The sequence below is a fragment of the Myxine glutinosa genome, chromosome 10 (assembly GCF_964187855.1).
Source record: "Myxine glutinosa chromosome 10, kmMyxGlut1.1, whole genome shotgun sequence".
In the NCBI taxonomy this organism is placed as follows: Eukaryota; Metazoa; Chordata; class Myxini; order Myxiniformes; family Myxinidae; genus Myxine; species Myxine glutinosa.
The window spans coordinates 134609923-134632360 of record NC_136270.1 but is presented as its reverse complement, the minus strand read 5'-3'; the positions used below and the strand labels follow the sequence as shown (position 1 = coordinate 134632360).

At 43.3% G+C, this 22438-nt stretch overlaps 1 protein-coding gene across 1 annotated transcript in view; it reads left to right on the top strand.

The window, feature by feature from the left end:
• The window catches only part of GLG1 (golgi glycoprotein 1), a 210371-nt gene that overhangs the window by 88992 nt on the left and 98941 nt on the right, over window positions 1-22438 (top strand). The window contains exons 11-14 of the mRNA XM_068126022.2: window positions 1025-1166; window positions 7684-7821; window positions 20703-20789; window positions 20901-20963. Coding sequence (XP_067982123.2) covers window positions 1025-1166; window positions 7684-7821; window positions 20703-20789; window positions 20901-20963 — 430 coding nt within the window. The remainder of the gene's footprint in view (window positions 1-1024; window positions 1167-7683; window positions 7822-20702; window positions 20790-20900; window positions 20964-22438) is intronic.

Sequence of the window (22438 nt, the reverse complement as noted above, 5' to 3'; positions counted from 1 at the left end):
CAGCAAGAAACAACGCAAGAGCATTGATTTGGAGGAGAAGCAGAAAATAATAAGACAGCGTGAGGGCGGCAAATCTGTGAATGCTATCGCACGTGATTTCGGCATGTCGGAGGAGGTACAGAAGAAGTTCACTATAAAGGGGTTATCTAAATTCTTCGCCAACCTTAACACTGCTGAAAAGTGCCGAAGAGATGAACCCCAACACTGAACGCTTCTCACTCATAGAGAGGAATGCACATGCAGTGTTTGCCGCATATCGGCAAATCTACGAGGAGAAGAAACAGCAGACAAAACAAACAACGCTCGACATTTTCATCAAAAAACAAACTCCTCCCCACGACGAACCTCAGCCAGGCCCTTTACGTATATAGAAATAAGAAAAGTCCATCAGATTTAAGGATACGATACTGCATCTACCTCTCAATCAGTGAACAGTGTACTGTTTAATTTTACTTTACTATACAGTACTGTACCTGTTTTACTGTATGTATATTATACCTGTATTTTTTTACAACAATATATTAGCTAATGTAGACATTATCTTATTGTATTAGCCTTCTTAACCTCTATGTTTCATTAGTTGTGTACGTTATCTCGTGAATTTAGTCAATATTGTACAGTACAAGTACACTGCAATATTCCACATACACGTAAGTATAAATACAAAGTTCACAATGTGATGTTCGGATAACGTCCAATTCGGTTAACGTCATGTTTCCAAGAACGTATCTCAGACGTTAAGCGACGCATGACTATATATATAGATATATTATGTATTTATTTATTTTGATGTTTAAAAAAAACAATTTTTTGGGGATAGTTTCATGTTTTGCTAATATTCTTCACTCTGACTTGTTATTCCAGTGGTTTCTTTGACTTGTTTTCACTTTTTCTCATCAGTCCCCGCTGTTATGTCTGGTTTACCCTTGGAAAAATAAAATCGTTTTTAAAGCTCTGTACTCGGTCATCACGTGCTGTTCCTCCCTCTCCCCTCCCCCGTTCCACTTGTGCACCTGCTCTGCAGACTGGACCCTATGCTCTATAAACGCTGCCGGGCCGATGCAAGTCATCTTTGCTATTCACAGATGATGAACGAGTCGACTCCAGGAGCCATCATATCCTGCCTATACCGCCATGCATACCGCACTGAGGAGCAGGGGCGCAGGGTGAGTGTCATCATATAAAGGGGCACCCTACTTCTGGCAAATAAAATACATTTACTTCTTCATGCAGGTATATGAATCAAATCAGCACCCCTTCATGTGAACTTTTCTAGAGCATTACTTGGTTCCTCCTCAGAACACGAGGGTAGTCCAGCATGCATACGAGATTATTTGAATGTCCCTTCTTTTGTATTGTTTGGCATTTTCTTCAAGCTATGGAATGTCCCTTCTTTTATATACCGTTCCACATGGCACATACCGTTCCACATGGCACATACCCTTGCATGAAGGGGCCTTTTCTCTGCCCCTGGCATTTTACCCAAGAAAGTCCCTTCTTTTCTATAGTTTGCCACATGGCACATCCCATATAAAGGGGCCTTTTCTATGCTCCTGGCATTTTACCCAAGCGAGTCTCTTCTTTTCTATTGTTTGTCACATGGCACATCCCATATAAAGGGGCCTTTTCTATGCTCCTGGCATTTTACCCAAGCAAGTCTCTTCTTTTCTATTGTTTGTCACATGGCACATCCCATATAAAGGGGCATTTTCTATGTCCCTGGCATTTTTCACAAGATACATTTTAAATACGAACAAAATGCATTTGTTCATTGCACAACACTTTATTCAAGATGATATAAAAGACTTGAAAAAGTAAAGGGCAAAAATATTCATCCCAGACAGGATTCGAACCCACAATCCCCAGCTTGCGAGTGTGATGCTTTATCCACTCGGCCATTGAGCCAGCACGTCAGAATTTATTTTTTTTAATGTATATTAAAGGGTTATAAAGTGTATATATGTATATTTATATTTATATACACTACCGGTCAAAAGTTTTAGAACACCTTAATTTTTCCAGTTTTTATTGAAATTTACGCAGTTTAATGTCCAGTGAATAACCTGAAATGGTACAAAGGTAAGCAGCAAACTGCTTGAGGTAAAAAAAAAAAAAAAAAAGTTTAGGTTAGCAAAAACGGAAAAATAATGTAAATTGCACAGTTATATTGTTAAAAAAAAAAAAAGGCCTACTTCAGGGAACAAGTAATGGGTTAACAACGTACAGCTCTTCTGCAGAAATGTAAGTAAATTAAGCCTTGAAAGTTGATGCAAACAATTCCTACAGGTGTCCCAACCTCTTCTGATTACTTGATTACAAACCCCCTGTCTGTATAAAAGCAGTATTGGAACAGACTGTTACAACACCCTCTGAAGCATTATTTGGACAATATTGCACTGCAGGAAGTAGTATATTGGAAACTGGAGGAAACTCTGACAGGAAGAGGTCTGGCAGACCCAAAGCCACAACAGAATCAGAAGACAAGTTTCTGAGAGTCAACAGCTTGCGTGACAGGCAGCTCACAGGACAACAGCTTCAAGCACAGCTTAACACTGGTTGAAGTAAGCAAGTCTCAGTTTCAACTGTGAAGAGAAGACTTTGAGCTGCAGGTTTGACAGGTCCAGTGGCAGTAAGAAAGCCATTGCTAAGATGGCAAAATAAGAAAAAGAGGCTTGCCTGGGCCATGAAACACCGCCAGTGGACTACTGACGACTGGAAGAAGGGCTTATGGACTGATGAATCAAAATTTGAAATCTTTGGTTCATCACGCATGGTTTTTGTACGCCGTCGAGTAGGCGAAAGGATGGTTCCTCAGTGTGTGACACCAACTGTCAAACATGGAGGAAGGAGGAAGTGTGATGGTCTGGGGCTCTTTTGCTGGATCCAGAGTCGGCGACTTGCATAGAGTGACTGGCACCCTGAACCAAAAGGGCTACCACAGCATTTTGCAGCGCCATGCAATGGGCTAGCGGCTAGGGTGCCGGCTTAGGATCCTAGGATCCTGGGTTCGAATCCCGGTCGATCGCTGAATTAACGCCAGGGGGGTTGACTCAGCCTGTCATCCTTCCGAGGTCGGCTAATTGAGTACCAGTTCACTGGTAATTCCCTGTTTGTCGTTAAAGGCGGCAAAAAGGGTTGGCGTCAGGAAGGGCATCCGGCCGTAAAACATTGCTTCAAAAAGGGGACCAAAAAAACAACAACAACCACGGTTCCCGAAAAAGGCCAACCCCCGCTTTGCGGGGAAAAATGGCCTCTAAAGGTGGTTATTATATTATATGCAATACCCTCTGGTATACGCCTAGTTGGTCAGGGGTTCATCCTACAGCAAGATAATGACCCTAAACACACCTCCAGGCTATGGAAAAACTACCTTCGAGGATAAGAACAAGACGGTAGGCTTCAAATCATGGAATGACCAGCACAGTCTCCAGACTTAAACCCCATCGAGCTGGTTTGGGATGAACTGGACATAAGGGTGAAAGCAAAGCAACCTACAAGTGCAACACATTTGTGGGAACTTCTGCAACAGTGTTGGGAAGAACTTCCCGAACAATATTTGATTTCCATTGTAGAAAGAATGCCATGAGTGTATTCGGCGTTTATATCTGCAAAAGGTGGCTACTTTGCTGAATCCAAAATTTAAATTAAATTTTGTTAAACAAAATGATTCTATGATTTATTTTTTATCTCCAATTGTTTATTTGTTTTATGCTTAATTTCAGAGTACATTGAGACATTAAACTAGCCTGGTGTTGGCTTAGCGGTTAGGGTGCTGGCTTGGTATCCTAGGATCCTGGGTTCGAATCCCGGTCGATCGCTGAATTAACACCAGGGGGGTTGACTCAGCCTGTCATCCTTCCGAGGTCGGCAAATTGAGTTTACTGGTAATTCCCTTTGTGTCGCAAGAGGCGACTAACAGGGTTGGCGGCAGGAAGGGCATCCGGCCATAAAACATCGCTTCAAAAAGGGGACCATGGTGCCCAAAAAAGGCTAACCCCTGCTCTGCGGGGAAAAATGGCCTCAAAAGGTGGTTCTTTTCTATTGAGACATTAAACTGCGTAAATTTCAATAAAAACTGGAAAAATTGAGGTGTTCTAAAACTTTTGACCGGTAGTGTATATATATTATATAATATACCAGTAGAAGACGAGAGACTAATTTTCAGTCCCCATGTTGAAGTTGCATCCAGAGAAACCGTTCCAAAAAAGGAAGGGGCACTTTGTGCCTCCCTTGAATTCCATACAATAAGCAATTTGATGTAGTACAATACTCATAATGACGCTGAAATTCAGGTTTAAGAATAATTGCATTTTAAATACGAAGAAAATGCATTTCGTTATTGTACAAGATGTTAATTTGTTCATTATTAAAGACGATATTAAAGACTTTAAAAAGTGAGGGGAAAAAAATATTGAATCCAGACGGGATTTAAACCCATAATCCCCAGCTTGGGAGTCTGGTGCTTTATCCATTAAGGGGGCATTATACCATTGAAGGCAAAAAAAATTTTTTTTTTAACAAATATACAAATGCATCAATTAAAATGTTTGTTTCCTAGTATTGTATATACTAGGGCATGCCCGTACTATATATATATCTAAAATTATATCCCCCCCCTCTATTTACATGAAATGGTTTGGTCCAAAGCGAATGGCTTGCGAGTACGGTGACAATCCCCCCCCTCTATTTACATGAAATGGTTTGGTCCAAAGCGAACGGCTTGCGAGTACGGTGACAATCCCCCCCCCCTCTATTTACATGAAATGGTTTGGTCCAAAGCGAACGGCTTGCGGAGTTTGGTAAAGAAATCGCCATAGCGTGCACAAACGCGCAGGAAAGCGAAAGAATCGCAAATTAGTTTTAATTAGTTTTAAAACATAGTTTAACGCCAACATAGTTTGCCAACGTGAAATAAATGAATACGCTCTCAAATGTGCCGTCCGAGGCAGAGTCTGTTCGGCACGTTCGGCACACGTGATAGCTCGCTGCTCTCTGATTGGTTGAATCGTTTTTTGGACATAGCTCGGTAACTACTTGTCCGATTAATATGAAACCTTGAAAAGGCACATCCTCGGGTCCCCAGCAATATACCTGGCAAGTTTCAAGTATATCGGACCCGTGGTTGTCGAGAAACAGCGGTCACAGACAAACAAACAAACACACACACAGACACACAGACACACACACACACACACAGAGATTGCTGGAATTATAGATAGATGTACCAAGTTTGAACGTAAATGGACTTGTCATAGAGAAGATATAAGCTGTAAAGTGGTAATTCATCATTTGTATGCATCTGGTTACCATGGTAACCATGCATAATATAATGCTATGTAATGTATACCAATGTAATGTTCATATATCAAGCAACATGTACATATATAGTTTTGCATATTTTCAATCAAGACATTTTATCAAAAAGTGCATTACTGTGATTCAGTGTTGTTTTTACTGTGTTCAGTGTAATGGGGAGCTTATATCTTCTCTATGACAAGTCCATTTACGTTCAAACTTGGTACATCTATCTATAATTCCAGTAATCTCTGTGTGTTTGTTTGTTTGTACGTTTGTTTGTTTGTCTGTGACCGCTGTTTCTCGACAACCACGGGTCCGATATACTTGAAACTTGCCAGGTATATTGCTGGGGACCCGAGGATGTGCCTTTTCAAGGTTTCATATTAATCGGACAATTACTTACCGAGCTATGTCCAAAAAACGATTCAACCAATCAGAGAGCAGCGAGCTATCGCGTGTGCCGAACGTGGCGAACACACTCTGCCTCGGATGGCACATTTGAGAGCGTATTCATTTATTTCACGTTTGCAAACTATGTTGGCGCTATGTTGGCGTTAAACTATGTTTTAAAACTAATAAAAACGAATTTGCGATTCATCGTAACTGCGATATACGACCTTCCGGAGCTCCTGTGAGAGCGTGCGCCATTACGGATAGTACGGGTACGTGCATGCCATATGTTGGCGTTAAACTATGTTTTAAAACTAATTAAACGGACAAATTTCATGTCATGTTTCATGTACATAGAGGGGGGGGGGGGGGGATTGTCACTGTACTCGCAAGCCGTTCGCCGTTCGCTTTGGCGTTGCGAATGGACCAAAACATTTCATGGACCAAACCATTTCATGTAAAGCGTTCGCCGTTCGCTTTGGCGTTGCGAATGGACCAAAACATTTCATGGACCAAACCATTTCATGTAAATAGAGGGGGGGATATAATTTTAGATATAGATATAGTACGGGCATGCCCTAGTCTATCTATAATTCCAGCAATCTCTGTGTGTGTCTGTGTGTGTGTGTGTTTGTTTGTCTGTGACCGCTGTTTCTCGACAACCACGGGTCCGATATACTTGAAACTTGCCAGGTATATTGCTGGGGACCCGAGGATGTGCCTTTTCAAGGTTTTAAATTAATCGCAGAAGTAGTTACCGAGCTATGTCCAAAAAACGATTCAACCAATCAGAGAGCAGCGAGCTATCACGTGTGCCGAACGTGGCGAACAGACTCTGCCTCGGATGGCACATTTGAGAGCGTATTCATTTATTTCCCGTCGGCAAACTATGTTGGCGCTATGTTGGCGTTAAACGATGTTTTAAAACTAATAAAAACTAATTTGCGATTCTTTCGCTTTCCTGCGATATGCGACCTTCCGGAGCTCCTGTGAGAGCGTGCGCCATTACGGATAGTACGGGTACGGGCATGCCATATGTTGGCGTTAAACTATGTTTTAAAACTAATTAAAACCATTTCATGTAAATAGAGGGGGGGGGGGGGGGGGATTGTCACTGTACTCGCAAGCCGTTCGCCGTTCGCTTTGGCGTTGCGAATGAACCAAAACATTTCATGGACCAAACCATTTCATGTAAAGCGTTCGCCGTTCGCTTTGGCGTTGCGAATGGACCAAAACATTTCATGGACCAAACCATTTCATGTAAATAGAGGGGGGGGATATAATTTTAGATATATATATATAGTACGGGCATGCCCTAGTATATACAATACTAGGAAACAAACATTTTAATTGATGCATTTGTATATTTGTAAAAAAATGTTTTTTTTTTGCCTTCAATGGTATAATGCCCCCTTAAGCCATTGAGCCAGCATGTGTGTAATCATATTTTGAAGAGTTATAGTGTGTGTATATATTTATTCATGTGTATATATTTATATATATTTCATTTTAAAGCAAAAACTATAGCACTTAGGTGGAATTTGTTTTGAAAGCCATTAACTAGACCTATTGGCCAATGTATATAAGTTTCAGCTAGGTTTAATGTATCATCCTTGAGATATGAGCGCCAACACATTTTGGACGGACGGACAGACACCAACGTGATTTTGAGGGTTTTCTTCATGTAACTCAAGAAAACATAAACGGACATTGCTGAAATTTGGAACATATTACCTCAAAGTACAAAGTATTTACTTCTGAAATTTGCAGCCGATTTTGTCCAGTAGAAGCCGAGAAACGTATTTTCAGTCCCCATGTTAAAGCTGCATACAGAGAAACTATCCCTTTATATAAAGGGAGGGACCTTTCCCCCTTCCTTTTGATATTTGAATATTCTTCATCGTTTCTGTGGGACGTTTAAATTCAGGAACAAATTAATAGCATTTGGTGCTTGATTTTGGGTTTTGTTTGTAATTGCCATTTGTTCCTTTGTAGTTGTCGCGAAACTGTAAACACGAGGTGTGGAGAATACTACATCAGCGGGCTCTTGATTTGCGGCTCAACCCAGAGCTTCAGGAGCAGTGTCTCAAGGATCTTGGCAAGTGGTGCTCAGAAAAGCCCGAGTTTGGCACGGTGAGCTTGTTTTGAACAGAAAAGTTATCTCGCCCTCTGGTTCAAGGTTGAACTCCATCATTATTTCTGTTGCACTGAACACTAGGACTTGTTTGCAGCTTGTAGCCCCACCCCATCCTGCATGGTTTTTTTGTTTTTATTTTTTGGGGAAATTGGTGTGACCACATGAAGGTGAGGGGGTGTGGGGGCTACAAGAAATGCAAATAATCACTGCCACTGGTAAAAAAAAAAGAGATGTACCAAAACGTTTTTGAAGCTTCCCGACTCTATTCATTAATCTATTAATTAACTATTGATTAATCGATTAATTTTTTTTTTGGTAATGACTCGCTCAATTAATTTTCAAAAAGTTACAGCTTCGGATGAAGCACTGGTGGTTTTGGTATGCTATTATCCAATTGATTAATAAAATGTTTTATGATCATTATTTATTGATTTTAATTAAGCAATTAATCAATCAATTATTGTACACCTCTCCCTCCCAATACAGTTTCGATGAGCTGCACGGCGGCATCATCGGGCCAAAAGCTCCCCGGCAATGCCGCGCTGGAGGGCATTTATTTATTTGGCATGGGGGTGGTGGACATTGAATGTTTCTGACCTGGTTTATTTCTTGTTTGTTTGTTTGTTTGTTTGTCCGGGCGATATCTCAGCCATCCTTTGAGCTAGGAAGTTGAAATTTCGGCACAATAGTGAGCAAGTGCTTTGGCAAAAACGGTGTTTGTTTATTTTTTTCTTCCTCAATTGATTGATTAGTTTCTTAATTATTATCGATTAATTAAGTACTTATTTATATTCTTTCTCTTCTGGGCAATATATCAGGCACCAGCGCGCTGGAGGATACAACAATAACAACAACAACAACAACATGCATTTTAAGGCCATTTTCCCTGCGAGAGCGGGGGTTAGCCTTGCGGTCCCCATGACGATCTTCTCCATTTCGCCCTATTTTCTGCATCTCTCCTTGTTAACCCCCTTGCCCGCATTTCTTCTTCCACCATCTTTAGCCAAGTCTTTCTCGGTCTTCCCCGTCCTCTACTTCCTTCTACATTCATTTCCATTACTCTTCTCAACCAGTCACTTTCATCCTTCCTCAACACGTGACCAAACCATCTCAACCTGTTGCTCTTCACAGCATCCCTCACAGGCTCTATTCCCATCATCTTTCGCAATTCATCATTTGTCTTCCTCTCTCTCAACGATACTCCGCACATCCACCGAACCATTCGCATTTCCACCCTTTCCAGCTTTCGTTGCTGCTCTACGTTCATTACCCATGTCTCGCTCCCATAAATCATAACACTTCTCACACATGCAGCATACACCTTTCCCTTCAGCTTCAACAACACTCCCCTCCTCATCAGCACGCCACTCAGTTCTCGAAACTTCTTCCATGCACATCTCACTCGAGCAACCGTTGCTGAGTCTGATCCACCTTCTCCACTCAGCATGTCTCCGAGGTAGCAAAATGTTTTCACACTTTCCAGCTTCACGCCGTCTCCAAGATCCAACTCAACATTTCCTCCATCTGCAGCTCCGTCTGTGCACACCTTACATTTGAATGTAGCTGCCACACTGGTTAATGACCCTCTCAGACCACTACATTTTTGATGAATCCACTCAGCGCACATTGAACATTGAATGGAGTTCACTCCGACACCCTTCTTGCACACAGCACATGGCCACTTCACAGTTCTTTCCACCTCACCACATGCTTTACCACTTGCCATCACCTTCTTCTTTCCGATATTCACCTTCAGACCTTTTGTCTCCATACATTCCTTCCACTTGTTCATCTTTTCCTTCAGTCCATCCATACTTTCCGCAATCAACACCAGGTCATCTGCACACAACAACTCCCATGGTAGACCCTCCTTTACCTTCTGAGCCAGCACCTCCATCACAGCTACAAATAGTAGTGGACTTAGTACCGACCCCTGATGCACTCCCACCTTCACCTCAAACTCGCCACTGTTCCCGTCCTTCGTCCTTACAGCTGTGCGTGCTCTTTTGTACATTGCCATCACTACTTTGATCAACCATTCCTCCACTCCTAACTTCCTCAATGCCCAATGCCCATGTCACTACTTCGCGTGGAACCCGATCGAATGCTTTCTCCAGATCAACAAACCCAAGAAACAACTTCTTCCTCTTCTCCATGTACTTCTCCTGCAACTGCCTCACAATAAAGAGTGCGTCTGTCATTCCTCTTCCTGGCATAAATCCAAACTGCATTTCGTCGATCTTCACCTTCTTCCTTATCCTCCTCTCCAACACCCTTTCCAATACCTTCATTCCATGCTCCAATAACTTTATCGCTCGGGACGAGGGTACTCAGTTCCCAATCCACTGGAATGCGGCATTCTTTCACCACCAGATTACAGATCTCTGTCATTCTCTTCACACCCCAACTTCCTGCTGCCTTCAACATATCTCCCACAACTCCCGTCAGCCCTCCTGCTTTTCTACTCTTCATTGCTTTTATCGCTTCCTCAACTTCCTTCTCAGTTATCTTCTCTGCCGGTCCTAAAACTGGGTTACTCTCCATGTTGCCATCCCATTCATTCTCTGGATTCGACAGCATTTCCATATATCTTTTCCATCTTCCTTTAATTCCATCTGGGTCCACAACAATTTGTCTCACTTCATCCTTCAAGCAACTCACCCCCATCACATCACACCTCTCTTTCGCTATCTGCTTTGCAATCCTGAATATTGCTCTCTGACCCTCTTCCGAATCCAAGCGTTCTCCGAACATTTTCCTACATGCCTCCTGCGCCTTTGCTACCTCTTTCTTTGCAGCCTTTTGGCTGCCTTGTAACTTTGATGCTCTGCTTTTTCTGCTCCCGTACCCTTCGCCGTCTGCCACTCCTTGAACTTCTTCCTCTTCTCGTCAATATTCTTTCCAACTTCATCATCCCACCACCATGTTTCTGAGTGCCTCGGTGGTCCTTTTGTCCATCCACATACCTCACCAATGGCTCCAAACAGACTATCTTTCATTGACATCCAACCACTTTCAAGCTCAACCACATCATCCTCTACACTACTCAGCCTCTCTTTTAATGCCTCCCTTACTGTCACCTCTTTCAACATCCACACCTTCATTCTCGGTTGGTACTTCACCCGCCGAGCTCTCCTCGCAACTTTCACCCTTATGTCGCAGACAACCAAGTGGTTCTGTGAAACAGGCTCCTCCCCTAGGATCATCTTTGTGTCCCGGAGGTGCCCCCTATCTTGCCTACGCACCATCATGTAGTCAACGGTTGTCGTCGACCCACCTGACGTGTATGTAACAAGCTTATTATCCTCTTTCTGGAACTGAGTATTACAAATCAACAAATCAGCTCCATCATCAAACTCCAAAATCCTTTCACCTTCTCCATTTCTCACACCATATCCGTAACCCCCATGAACTCCCTCAAAACCGTCCATACTCCTTCCCACATGTCCATTTAGGTCTCCTCCTACCACAACAACTTCCTCATCTTTCACGTTTTCCATCAGCTTCTCTATCGCACACCAGAACTTGTCCTTCTCTTCATCGCTCCGACCAACCTGCGGAGCATAGCCCGAGATGACGTTCACCAAGAGCTTTCCAATCATCATTTTCACCATCATCAACGTAGCACTCACTCGAGTCACACTCACCACACTGTCTTCAAATTCCTCAGAAAACAGGACACCAACACCATTCACGCCCTCCGGGCACCCTTGCCACACAAACTTGTATTTCTGTCCCTGCCAACCCTTCACCATTCTCACACCACTTCCCTTCCATCTCGTCTCTTGCACACAACATATGTCCACTCTTCTTCTGAACAATACTTCCACCACTTCTCCTGATCTCCCTGTCATTGTCCCTACATTCCATGTCCCAAACCTCAGAAACCGATCTCCACTTCGGGCTGTACCCTGCCCATATGTAGTTGTAATTGTCATGGTTCTCTTTTTGAGGCAATGTTTTTTTATGGCCGGATGCCCTTCCTGATGCCAACCCTCTTCGTCGCCTCCTACGACATGCAGGGATACGGTGTACCTATTCTAAACCAGGGTACACACCGGGAAAGCCCTGGAGGATGTTATTTATTTATTTGCCATGGGGGCGGTGTACTTTGAATGTATCTGGAACCTGTTTGTTTTTATTACCCTCGCCAAAGGAGCAACATGGGCCTAAAGTCAACCACTTGTTTGCAGATTTCTAAAATCCTCAATTTTCATCCGATTGACTTGAGATTTGAATAGGATTTTCATATCAGCTAACTGAATTCAACCACCAACTATTTTTGAGGTCAACATCGGCCAAGAGGTCAACATCGGCCAAATTTCTAAAATTGCCCATTTTCATTTGATTAACTTAAACTTTGAAGACGATTTCCATATCAGGTCACTGAATTCAACCACTAAGTATTTTTGAGGTCAAAATGATGCTCCACTGAGTGTCATTCTACTTTGTTCTGTTTTGCCAAGTGGTTTTGCCAAAAAATTGAGAGATAGCTCATTGTAAAGAACTCTCCATGGGGGAATAAAATATGTTAATCATGATGTCATAGGTGCCTCCATTATGACGTCATAATTCGACAAGTACAAAACTTCATCCGAACAAGATGAAATTTCTTGAGCATCATTTAGGGAGAAATTGGTGGATTTGGTTCCAGTGAACGTCGGAAAGAAAAGAACGCAAGGCATCCCAGTCAGCCTTGCTATATTGCAGTGGTTCTTAACCTTTTTAAAGGCGCCGAACCCTAACGAAACCCACCGAACACTCGCAGAACCCCTCAAATTTGACAAAAAAATGAAGAAGAATTGCATCTTAATGCGTTTTCTGTTCTTCTTTTCGGGAGGCGATCTGGGAAATGCGTGGTTTTGTTTTGGCAAGGGCCACCCTCAAATCATTTTCGCATGCAAGCCTGCTCCTTTTCTTTGTTTTAATGTCCACCTGTTTCAAAAACGCATGCTCGCAGAGATACGTTATAACGAACCGCGTGAGGATCTCAAGGGCAATTTTAGCGATGTGAGGATACCCTTCCATTTGGCGGCACCAAAACGTTGAGAGCGTTGTTGTGCCGAAGAGTTGTTGTTGAGTCTGGCTCTGCTGAAGTTCGATGAGGTCGTCGAGGTATTGGTCGTTGACATCTGCCGTTGCAACGTCGAAAGTAAACGGCTGCCGCACCCATGCTGGGTATTGCTCTTGGTCGGGGAAGTAGCCGTTGAATGACTTTCCCAGCTCATCCAAGTGCGTGGCAATCGCTTGCTTCAGCTCCCCCAGTACAGCAGTGCCTCAAACTTCAGACTCATCTTCGATCCCGCTCACGCACTCGTCCAGTAGCGAAAAGTTCGCGAAGTTGTTGTTCTCTGTTCGCCGCCTCCACAACGGTAACTTCTTTCGGAAAGCGCTCAGCTTTTCTTCAGATTCGAAGACATTCACTCCACCGCCCTGCATCTGGCAATTGAGATGATTGAGTGCGTCGAAGATGTCAGCCAAGTACGCCAAGGCGAGGATGAACTCTGACTCTTGGAAGTGCGTTGCATGGCAATGCTGGTGTTCTCGTAAAAACAGGGCTAATTCTACATGCAAGGCAAAAACATGGCTCACGACCTTCCCTCGTGATAACCATCGAACGTTAGAGTGGTAGAGAAGGACTTCGAATTCAGAGCCGATTTCATTGCACAGCTCTTTGAAGATGCGATGATTCAGAGCACGGCTTCGCACGTAATTCACAGTTTCAACGACGATTTTCAGAACATTGGCCAGTTTTGGAGGCAGGGTTTTTGATGCCAGCGCGTGTCTGTGCAGGACGCAGTGCGTGACGATGATGTGTGGTGCATCAGCCTTCACCAGCACTCCAAAACCGGAGTTGCATCCCAGCATGACTGGAGCTCCGTCCGAGCAAACTGCAGAGACTATGTTCCACGAGAGGCCGTTGCTTCTGAAGAAGTCGTCCTCAAGCTTCTTCACGTCAGCTGCCTTCGTCGTCGTTGTGAGAGGCTTGCAGAACAGAAAGTCTTCCTTGATCTCGTCTCCTTTGACATAATGCACAAATAAGATGAGCTGGCTCAAATTCGAAACGTCGGTGGTCTCGTCGAGTTGAAGGCTGAATTTCGTTGGGCTCGCAACTAAATCTGCAACTACCTGGGCGAGGATGTCGTCGCTCATGTCGTCGATTCTGCATCTGATGGTGTCATTTGAGAGTGGAACGAGAGACAACTTGTTTTCAGCAGCTTTTCCCAACATGATGTTGGCCATCCTCAACGCGGGTGGTTTGATGAATGTCTTGCCAATGATGTGCGGTTTGCCCTGCTTTGCGATCAGGTACGCAACTTCATACGACGCGGTGAGGATCGGTTTGTCAATTGGAACGAAGCCGAGAGTGGGCAATGTAGCACTTGCGTCGAATCGGACTCTCTTCAATTTAAATTCATCCAGCATTGCGTCTTTGTACTGGCCCTCGCCGTGCAGTTTTTGGAAGTGTTCCCGTAGTTTTGCTGGTGCTTGGCTGGAGTTGCTCAACTTGACATTGCAAAGCATGCATTGAGGACGCTGATTTCCGTCCCGTTCCATCAAACACGTGAACCCGTACCGCACGTAATCCTCCGACCACTTCCTTTTTTTGCTCGACATATTGCAGAAAAAAAAGTAACAGACTGATTCTAATTGAGTTCGGGCAAATAATTATATGACAAAAATAAAAAAATGAACATGCTTAAATATAATCAGTACACCTCTGAAAACTGAGAAATTTGAACGAAGAAAACATAATTTATAGTTATGATGACGGGATTTATTATCTACTCAACTCTATGTCACCTCAAATCCCATTATAATATTACATAGAAAACTGCGAATTGTTAGTTTTGAATTGCGAGCAAAGGAGTTATATCACCACCTAATTTTCTGAGTAATTCAATCATATTTTATAATCACCATCCACTTTTGTCATTAATATAACTCTGAACCCACCCTGCATATCCACAAACATTTCCAACTTACTTTTCAATTAATCAGTAACTCCTAAGTAAGGCGCGACCAATGACGCACAGCACACGACAAGCTAATCGAGGCTATTCACTGGAATTTCCGAACACCTGCAAAGTCCAAAATCCAGTAAGTAAGTAAGCAAGTAAGCACCATCAACAGAATAATTAGCAAGTTGCTCATTGATTCAACTTACTACAGTCAGTGTGAAACAACTTATCTTAAACACAGACCAGAGAAACCATGAATGGGATGGGAATACAATTACAAATAACATTTCCATTCGTTCGTGACATACATAGCAAAATAATAATAATATAAATAATAAGCGTAATTACACATAGATTCAAAATTGATACAAAACTAAAAAAAAAAAAAAAAAAAAATTGCAATGCGTTTCGGAGGACCTCTGTCGAACCCCTGGGGTTCGGTCGAACCCAGGTTAAGAACCACGGCTATATTGGAAGACAGTTCGATGGACAAGATGGACAACAGTTGATGGTGAAGAATAAGAAACCTGGACTTCAATGTTGACATGATCAGAATTTCCGAGAAGGGGGAGAGCTTTTACAGTACAATCCCAGGATATGAACACAAAAACAGATCAAGAAGATACCTGTTATCAGTAGCTCAATCAGGAATTTGAGTCGCAGCTGAGATGATCTGAGTAAGGTCATGCAACACGGCAAAGGTAAACGCATTGACACCAGGAACATCTGTGCTGTGAGAGTGAACTAACCATTATTTGTGATGAACACTAAAGTTTCCAAAGACCATAATATCAGTAGTTGGGTGTTGAGCCAGCGCCATATCAATACTATCTATGATACCATCAAAAGTAGCGATGATGGAGAGCGATACAAAATGATAGGTAGCCAGTGGAATGAAAAAGTACGATGCGAAAGCACAAACTCTCGTCATATCCTCAAGGGAGACCTCACTGTCAAGTGATAGAGAGGCCTTTGCATAAAAACTCAAACCATGTGAAGGTGGAAAATCAAGTCAATGGAGGATGTAGCCAGGCACTGCAAAAGATTCAGATAACACCTCAGTGTGGAGACGAGTTTCACAAAGAGCAAACAGATCCGGAGAATTCAGTTTCAAGAAGGATTGGATGGTAGAGAAATTTCCATGAACCTCCCCCGTCCTCGCCCTCCAGCCAACCCCCCCCCGCACCCCCCCCCCCCTCCCGATATTGGCATAGCAGATACTTGGCAGCGTTGACTTAGGTGTACTCCCCTCCCCTCCTTTCTCTTCTCCATCCTCCCCTTTCCACCCTTCCATTCTTCTCTCTCTCTCTCTCTCCTTCTCTCTCTCTCTCTCCTTCTCTCTCTCTCTGTCCTTCTCTCTCTCTCTCTCCTTCTCTCTCTCTCTCTCTCCTTCTCTCTCTCTCTCTCCTTCTCTCTCTCTCTCTCTCCTTCTCTCTCTCTCTCTCCTTCTCTCTCTCTCTCTCTCTCCTTCTCTCTCTCTCTCTCCTTCTCTCTCTCTCTCTCCTTCTCTCTCTCTCCTTCTCTCTCTCTCTCTCTCCTTCTCTCTCTCTCCTTCTCTCTCTCTCTCTCCTTCTCTCTCTCTCTCTCTCCTTCTCTCTCTCTCTCCTTATTTTCAGGTGTAGCCCATTGGGTTAAGCAGTCTAGAGCAGTGTATGTATGTACAGTGCATTCAGAAAGTATTCAGACCCCTTCACTTTTTTCACATTTTGTTATTTTGCAGTCTTATGCTGAAATCGTTTAAATTCATTTTTTCCCTCATAAATCTACACTCAATACCACATAATGACAAAGAGAAAACAGGGTTTTAGAAAGTTTTGCAAATTTATTAAAAAGAAAAAACTGAAATATCACATTGACATAAGTATTCATACCCTTTGCTATGACACTTGAAATTTAGCTCAGGTGCCTCCCATTTCTCTTGATCATCTTTGAGATGTTTCCCCACCTTGATTGGAGTCAACCTGTGGTAAATTCAATTGATTGGACATTGTTTGGAAAGGCACACACCTGTCTATATAAGGTCTCACAGCTGACAATGCATATCAGAGCAGAGTGGCCAGACAGAAGCCTCTCCTCAGTGAAAGACACATGAAAGCCCGCTTGGAGTTTGCAAAAAAGCACCTAAAGGACTCTCAGACTGTGAGAAACAAGATTCTGTGTTCTTGGAAAACAACCATCGGGTTCTTGGTCACCTCTCTTACCAAGGCCCTTCTCCCCCGATTGCTCAGTTTGACCGGGCGGCCAGCTCTAGGAAGAGTCGTGGTTTTTCCAAACTTCTTCCATTTAATAATTATGGAGGCCACTGTGCTCTTGGGAACCTTCAATGCAGCAGAATTTTTTTTGTCGGCTTCCCCAGATCTGTGCCTCGACACAATCCTGTCTCTGAGCTCTGCAGGCAGTTCCTTCGACCTCATGTCTTGGTTTTTGCTCTGATATGCATTGTCAGCTGTGAGACCTTATATAGACAGGTGTGTGCCTTTCCAAATCATGTCCAATCAATTGAATTTACCACAGGTGGACTCCAATCAAGGTGTAGAAACATCTCGAAGATGATCAAGAGAAATGGGAGGCACCTGAGCTAAATTTCAAGTGTCATAGCAAAGGGTATGAATACTTATGTAAATGTGATATTTCAGTTTTTTCTTTTTAATAAATTTACAAAGCTTTCTCAAATCCTGTTTTCTCTTTATCATTATGGAGTATTGAGTGTAGATTGATGAGGGAAAAAATGAATTTAAGCGATTTCAGCATAAGGCTGCAACATAACAAAATGTGAAAAAAGTGAAGGGGTCTGAATACTGTATGTATGTATGTATGTATGTATGTATGTATGTATGTATGTATGTCCCCTCAAACGTATACCAATCAGAGCTGAGGATCTCGTCTCATGACAGGATTATGTGATTACGTCTGATGTCATTACGGTGGTGTGGGGGCTGACTCCACACACCGCCATTTTAATTCCAATTTCGTTCAAGCCGAACATGTCGTCAGACCTGCCATATATCACAATCGCCATGCTCTACCGTAACGTTTTTCATTCAGTGTGAAACGCAAACAAACCGATTGTTAAAATGACCATCAAATATCGAAAGCATCCGCGTTGCGTCTCTTCCAACAATACGGTACGTATAGGCCTTCGGCGTTATGCTTCATCTTCGTACCACTTCGGACAAATTAAGCCCAGGTTTGTTAATACAGTAGTGTACCGTTTCAGTCTTATCGTTTTCGTAATAATAATAATAATAATATAGTAAATATAACCATAACACTTTAATCCCAATGTTGTGAATGGAAGGTTAATGAATTGAAGCAGTGTGTGGTTCATGATCAATAATGAGCGTTCTTTGGCACGAATATTAATAACCGAGGAAGTAAGGAATTCGCCTCGGTTTTTTGATAGTAATATCATTTTCGCAATCTTACTATAATTCACCAAATGTCCGTCCGTCCGTTCGAAGGTTCCGCAAAAACGGCTCAACCGATCGCACCGATATTTTGGGTGGGTATTCCTGGGGCCCCTGGGAGTAAAATAGGCTATATTGTTTTTCCAAGTTTTCCAATTTTCCAGTTTTTCCAAAAACGATGGAATAATATTTACCCATATGAACAGTGAAGTGGATTTAGTTGAAATTCTACAAATACTGTTTATTCTACGTACCAGGAGAGAGTAGATCGAATCCTGACGAACTCTTCCTATATAAACGTGCGGCTCCGAAGTAACATGGCAGCGTGTGCAAAGCGACTGAGAAACAGGTGTAGCGGCCGCGTCCGTGTTACAGATTCAGCGCGCACTCTTCACACATAAATGTGCGACTGAGAAAGATGTGCAGCGGTCGCTTCCATTTTGCAGAATTCAATCTTTTTTCAAAATGGGTGCCTTGTACTGTTTAGATTTTGATGATTTGCGTGTGATATGATTCAACGGATGTTTATATGAATATTTTAAAATAAATAAGCCTTCAATTTCTGATATATTGCCTTTTCATTTGGGCTTCCCAATTGAAGCCCCACCCATAGGGCGGGTACCGTTGCTGGTAATGATAACATAACGTTAATATTATAGTAAATTTAATCATAACACTAATCCCTTCGTAGTGACTGCAAACGTACTGGAAGTTAAAATATATCATGTTCTACATATTAAAGTAGTGGCAGTTTTGTGTCCGTTACGTCATTCCGTCTATGATGTCATTACGACGGCTGAGTCCACCGACCAACATTTTAATTTACTAGTAGACCTAGTAAGGACATAACATGTAAGGACGAAGGACTGGAACAGTGGTGAGTTTGAGGTGAAGGTGGGAGTGCATCTACTATTTGTAGCTGTGATGGAGGTGCTGGCTCGGAATGTAAAGGAGGGTTTACCGTGGGAGTTGTTGTATGCAGATGATCTGGTGTTGATTGCGAAAAGTATGGATGGACTGAAGGAGAAGATGAACAAGTGGAAGGAATGTATGGAGACAAAAGGTCTGAAGGTGAATATCGGAAAAACGAAGGTGATGGCGAGTGGTAAAGCATGTGGTGAGGTGGAAAGAACTGGGAAGTGGCCGTGTGCTGTGTGCAAGAAGGGTGTCGGAGTGAACTCCATTCAATGTACAATGTGCGCTGTGTGGGTTCATCAAAAATGTAGTGGTCTGAGAGGGTCATTAACCAGTGTGGCAGCTACATTTAAGTGTAAGGTGTGCACAGAGGGATCTGCCGATGGAGGAAATGTTGAGTTGGATCTTGGAGACGGCGTGAAGCTGGAAGGTGTGAAAACATTTTGCTGCCTCGGAGACATGCTGAATGGAGAAGGTGGATCAGACTCGGCAACGGTTGCTAGAGTGAGATGTGCATGGAAGAAGTGTCGGGAACTGAGTGGCGTGCTGACGAGGAGGGGAGTGTCGTTGAAGCTGAAGGGAAAGGTGTATGCTGCATGTGTGAGAAGTGTTATGATTTATGGGAGCGAGACATGGGTAATGAACGTAGAGCAGCAACGTAGGCTGGAAGGGGTGGAAATGTGAATGGTTTGGTGGATGTCTGGAGTATCGTTGAGAGAGAAGAAGACAACTGATGATGGGAATAGAGCCTGTGATGGATGCTGTGAAGAGAAACAGGTTGAGATGGTTTGGTCATGTGTTGAGGGAGGGTGAAAGTGACTGGCTGAGAAGAATAATGGAAATGAATGTAGAAGGAAGTAGAGGACGGGGAAGACTGAGAAAGACTTGGCTAAAGGTGGTGGAAGAAGAAATGCGGGCAAGGAGGTTAACAAGGGGAGATGCAGAAAATAGGGCAAAATGGAGAAGATTGTCATGGGGCCCGCCATGCTAACCCCCGCTCTAGCAGGGAAAATGGCCTTAAAATGCCTGTTGTTGTTGTTGTTGTTGTTGTTGTAGTGGGCCTACACCCGCTCACTACCGGAGCTGCAGGAAGGAGCATCCATCTTTGGGGTATATAGATTACAGTCGATCTATGGTCGGGTCTCAAGAACATTGGGTGTGTTCATTTACCAAGTTTCTTGTGGAGAGATCGCCAATTGGTTAAAGCATTTGAGCAAGCACTCCATTCAAAACCATTAAGGAACGGCTGGCTTGGCAAGCGCTAGCTAGCTGCTTGGTAAATGAGCACACCCCAACCCTTGTGGGGTATATAGATTACAGTAGATCTTCCCTCAGTTCTGTAAGTAAAACTTACCTCACGGATATCGGGATTCCTCCAAATTTCTTTGTTTAATGTTAGAAACGGCATTAACAACTGTTTGAAAAGCTAATCGTGTGTGTTTGTGGTTTATAATATTTTACAAGCCCGGTTATGCCATTGTTAGACTTTTGGTCTTGTTTTTCTTTTTTTCAAACTGCACTCTATTAACTGCATAAAGTTCAACTTAAATTGTGTGCAATTATAAAACTTGAATTGGCCTTTGTGCTGCACAGGAGCTGGAATGTCTACAGGAACACATGGATGAACTCTGGGATCCTTGCAAGCAGATGGTGTCAAATTTTACCATGCTTGAGGGACAGGTGGGTGAGATGACAACACGTGCAGTGCTGGGGTGCAGCTCTTGGGGTTTATTTGGATGGCCTTGAACTTTAACCGCCTTCTGACTTGCCTGGACCTTCTTGTGTCTGCAGGACATCGAGATCGAGGTGCTGCTCATGCGGGCCTGTGATGCTGTTGTCCAAACCTATTGTCATGTAAGCTTGCATTATTTTGATTATCTTTTTCGGCATTTTAGGGGTTTTTTGGGGGAGGGGGGTGGGTGGGTTGGTGGGTTCATGTGAATGCTCCAGTCATGGACTATATAGTCCTCATTGAGTCCAGGCCTTAAATAAAAGAACTGCATGGATAAAAAAGTGAAGAAAGAGGGAATCGTCTAAATTTTTGAGGAATTAAAAAATTTGCTTTTTGAAAAGGGGAAAGTTGTACGTGTTTGGAAATACCTGTTCCATAGTTTGGCAGTGGAGGGGAAGAAACAAACATCGTAATGGGCCACCCTTGAGTTGCCATTGGCCACACAATAATCATGTGACGTAGTGGCTTGTCGAGTATCCCGTGGTCTCGCTAATGGCGGAGATACACAAGCAGGAAGTTCTTGGGAGCAGAAACCAAAGTAATATCTGTAGAAAAGAGAAAAAGAGCTAACTTTGCGGTGTAATTCGACCGGGTTGAGTGTTGAGGTCAGATTGGGAGATTTTATAAGTCGGATTACATTGGATTCAATTCTGTCCAGGAAGTATGTGGAGCTCGAACCTCCCCAGATGTGAGAGCAGTACTCTATACAAGGACGAATCAATCCTTTAGATAGTGGAAGCAACTGTTGAGAGGAGAAGAAGAATCTTCGACATCTGAACAGGACTCCTAGTTTCTTCAAGGCAGACTTAGCTGTCTGTGTAATGTGTGGATTCCAGGATAAAATTTGATGTTGGGGTTGTTGTAAGAAATCAAATCCACAACATTGTCCTAATGGTAGGTTTAATTCAGATTCGATCTCTGGCAACACCTGTAAGAAATAATCAAGCCTTGTATCAGGATTACATAATCATGGAGGTGTCAAGCAATTAGCAATCAATGCAAGCAAGCCTGGAACCTCTCGATATACGCACCATTCGAGTGTACACTGTCACACAGATTAAATGTCACAGGAATGATTCGGAGCGATGTTCGTCCGAGTTCTTATAGAAGCCTCTCAGTGGTTGGAGAAAGCATAACACCTGGGTTCAACTTAGATACAATTTCATTACATTCTCCCCGCCGTTAAAACTACACTTCCGCTAAGGCAGGAATCAAGCTAGCAGCATATAGCAGCAGAATAATAGCAGTGAGCAGCAGTTGTCCGTCCATGTCAGTCGGTCCAACCATAGTGGTCGGGGCGGCGAATCTCCCTCCCGGCGCGGGTCCGGAAACTACCGGGTACTACATCCCCAAGACCGGAGTCCCCTGCGTCGGAGTAGCCGCCTAAGTCAGGTGACGGCGGTGGCACCACAGGGCCTACAGGTTGTGGTGCGTTTAGCAGTGAGGATGCCGGCAGATACTCCATAGGCGGATCGACGGGAGAGTCCATGGACTCGTAAACTGGTTCGTCAATTTCCCCGCATGGGACCAGGTGGCGTACGGAGACTGTCGACTCACGTCAATCAGACAACGACACTCGAGCGTGCTCAGGATTAGC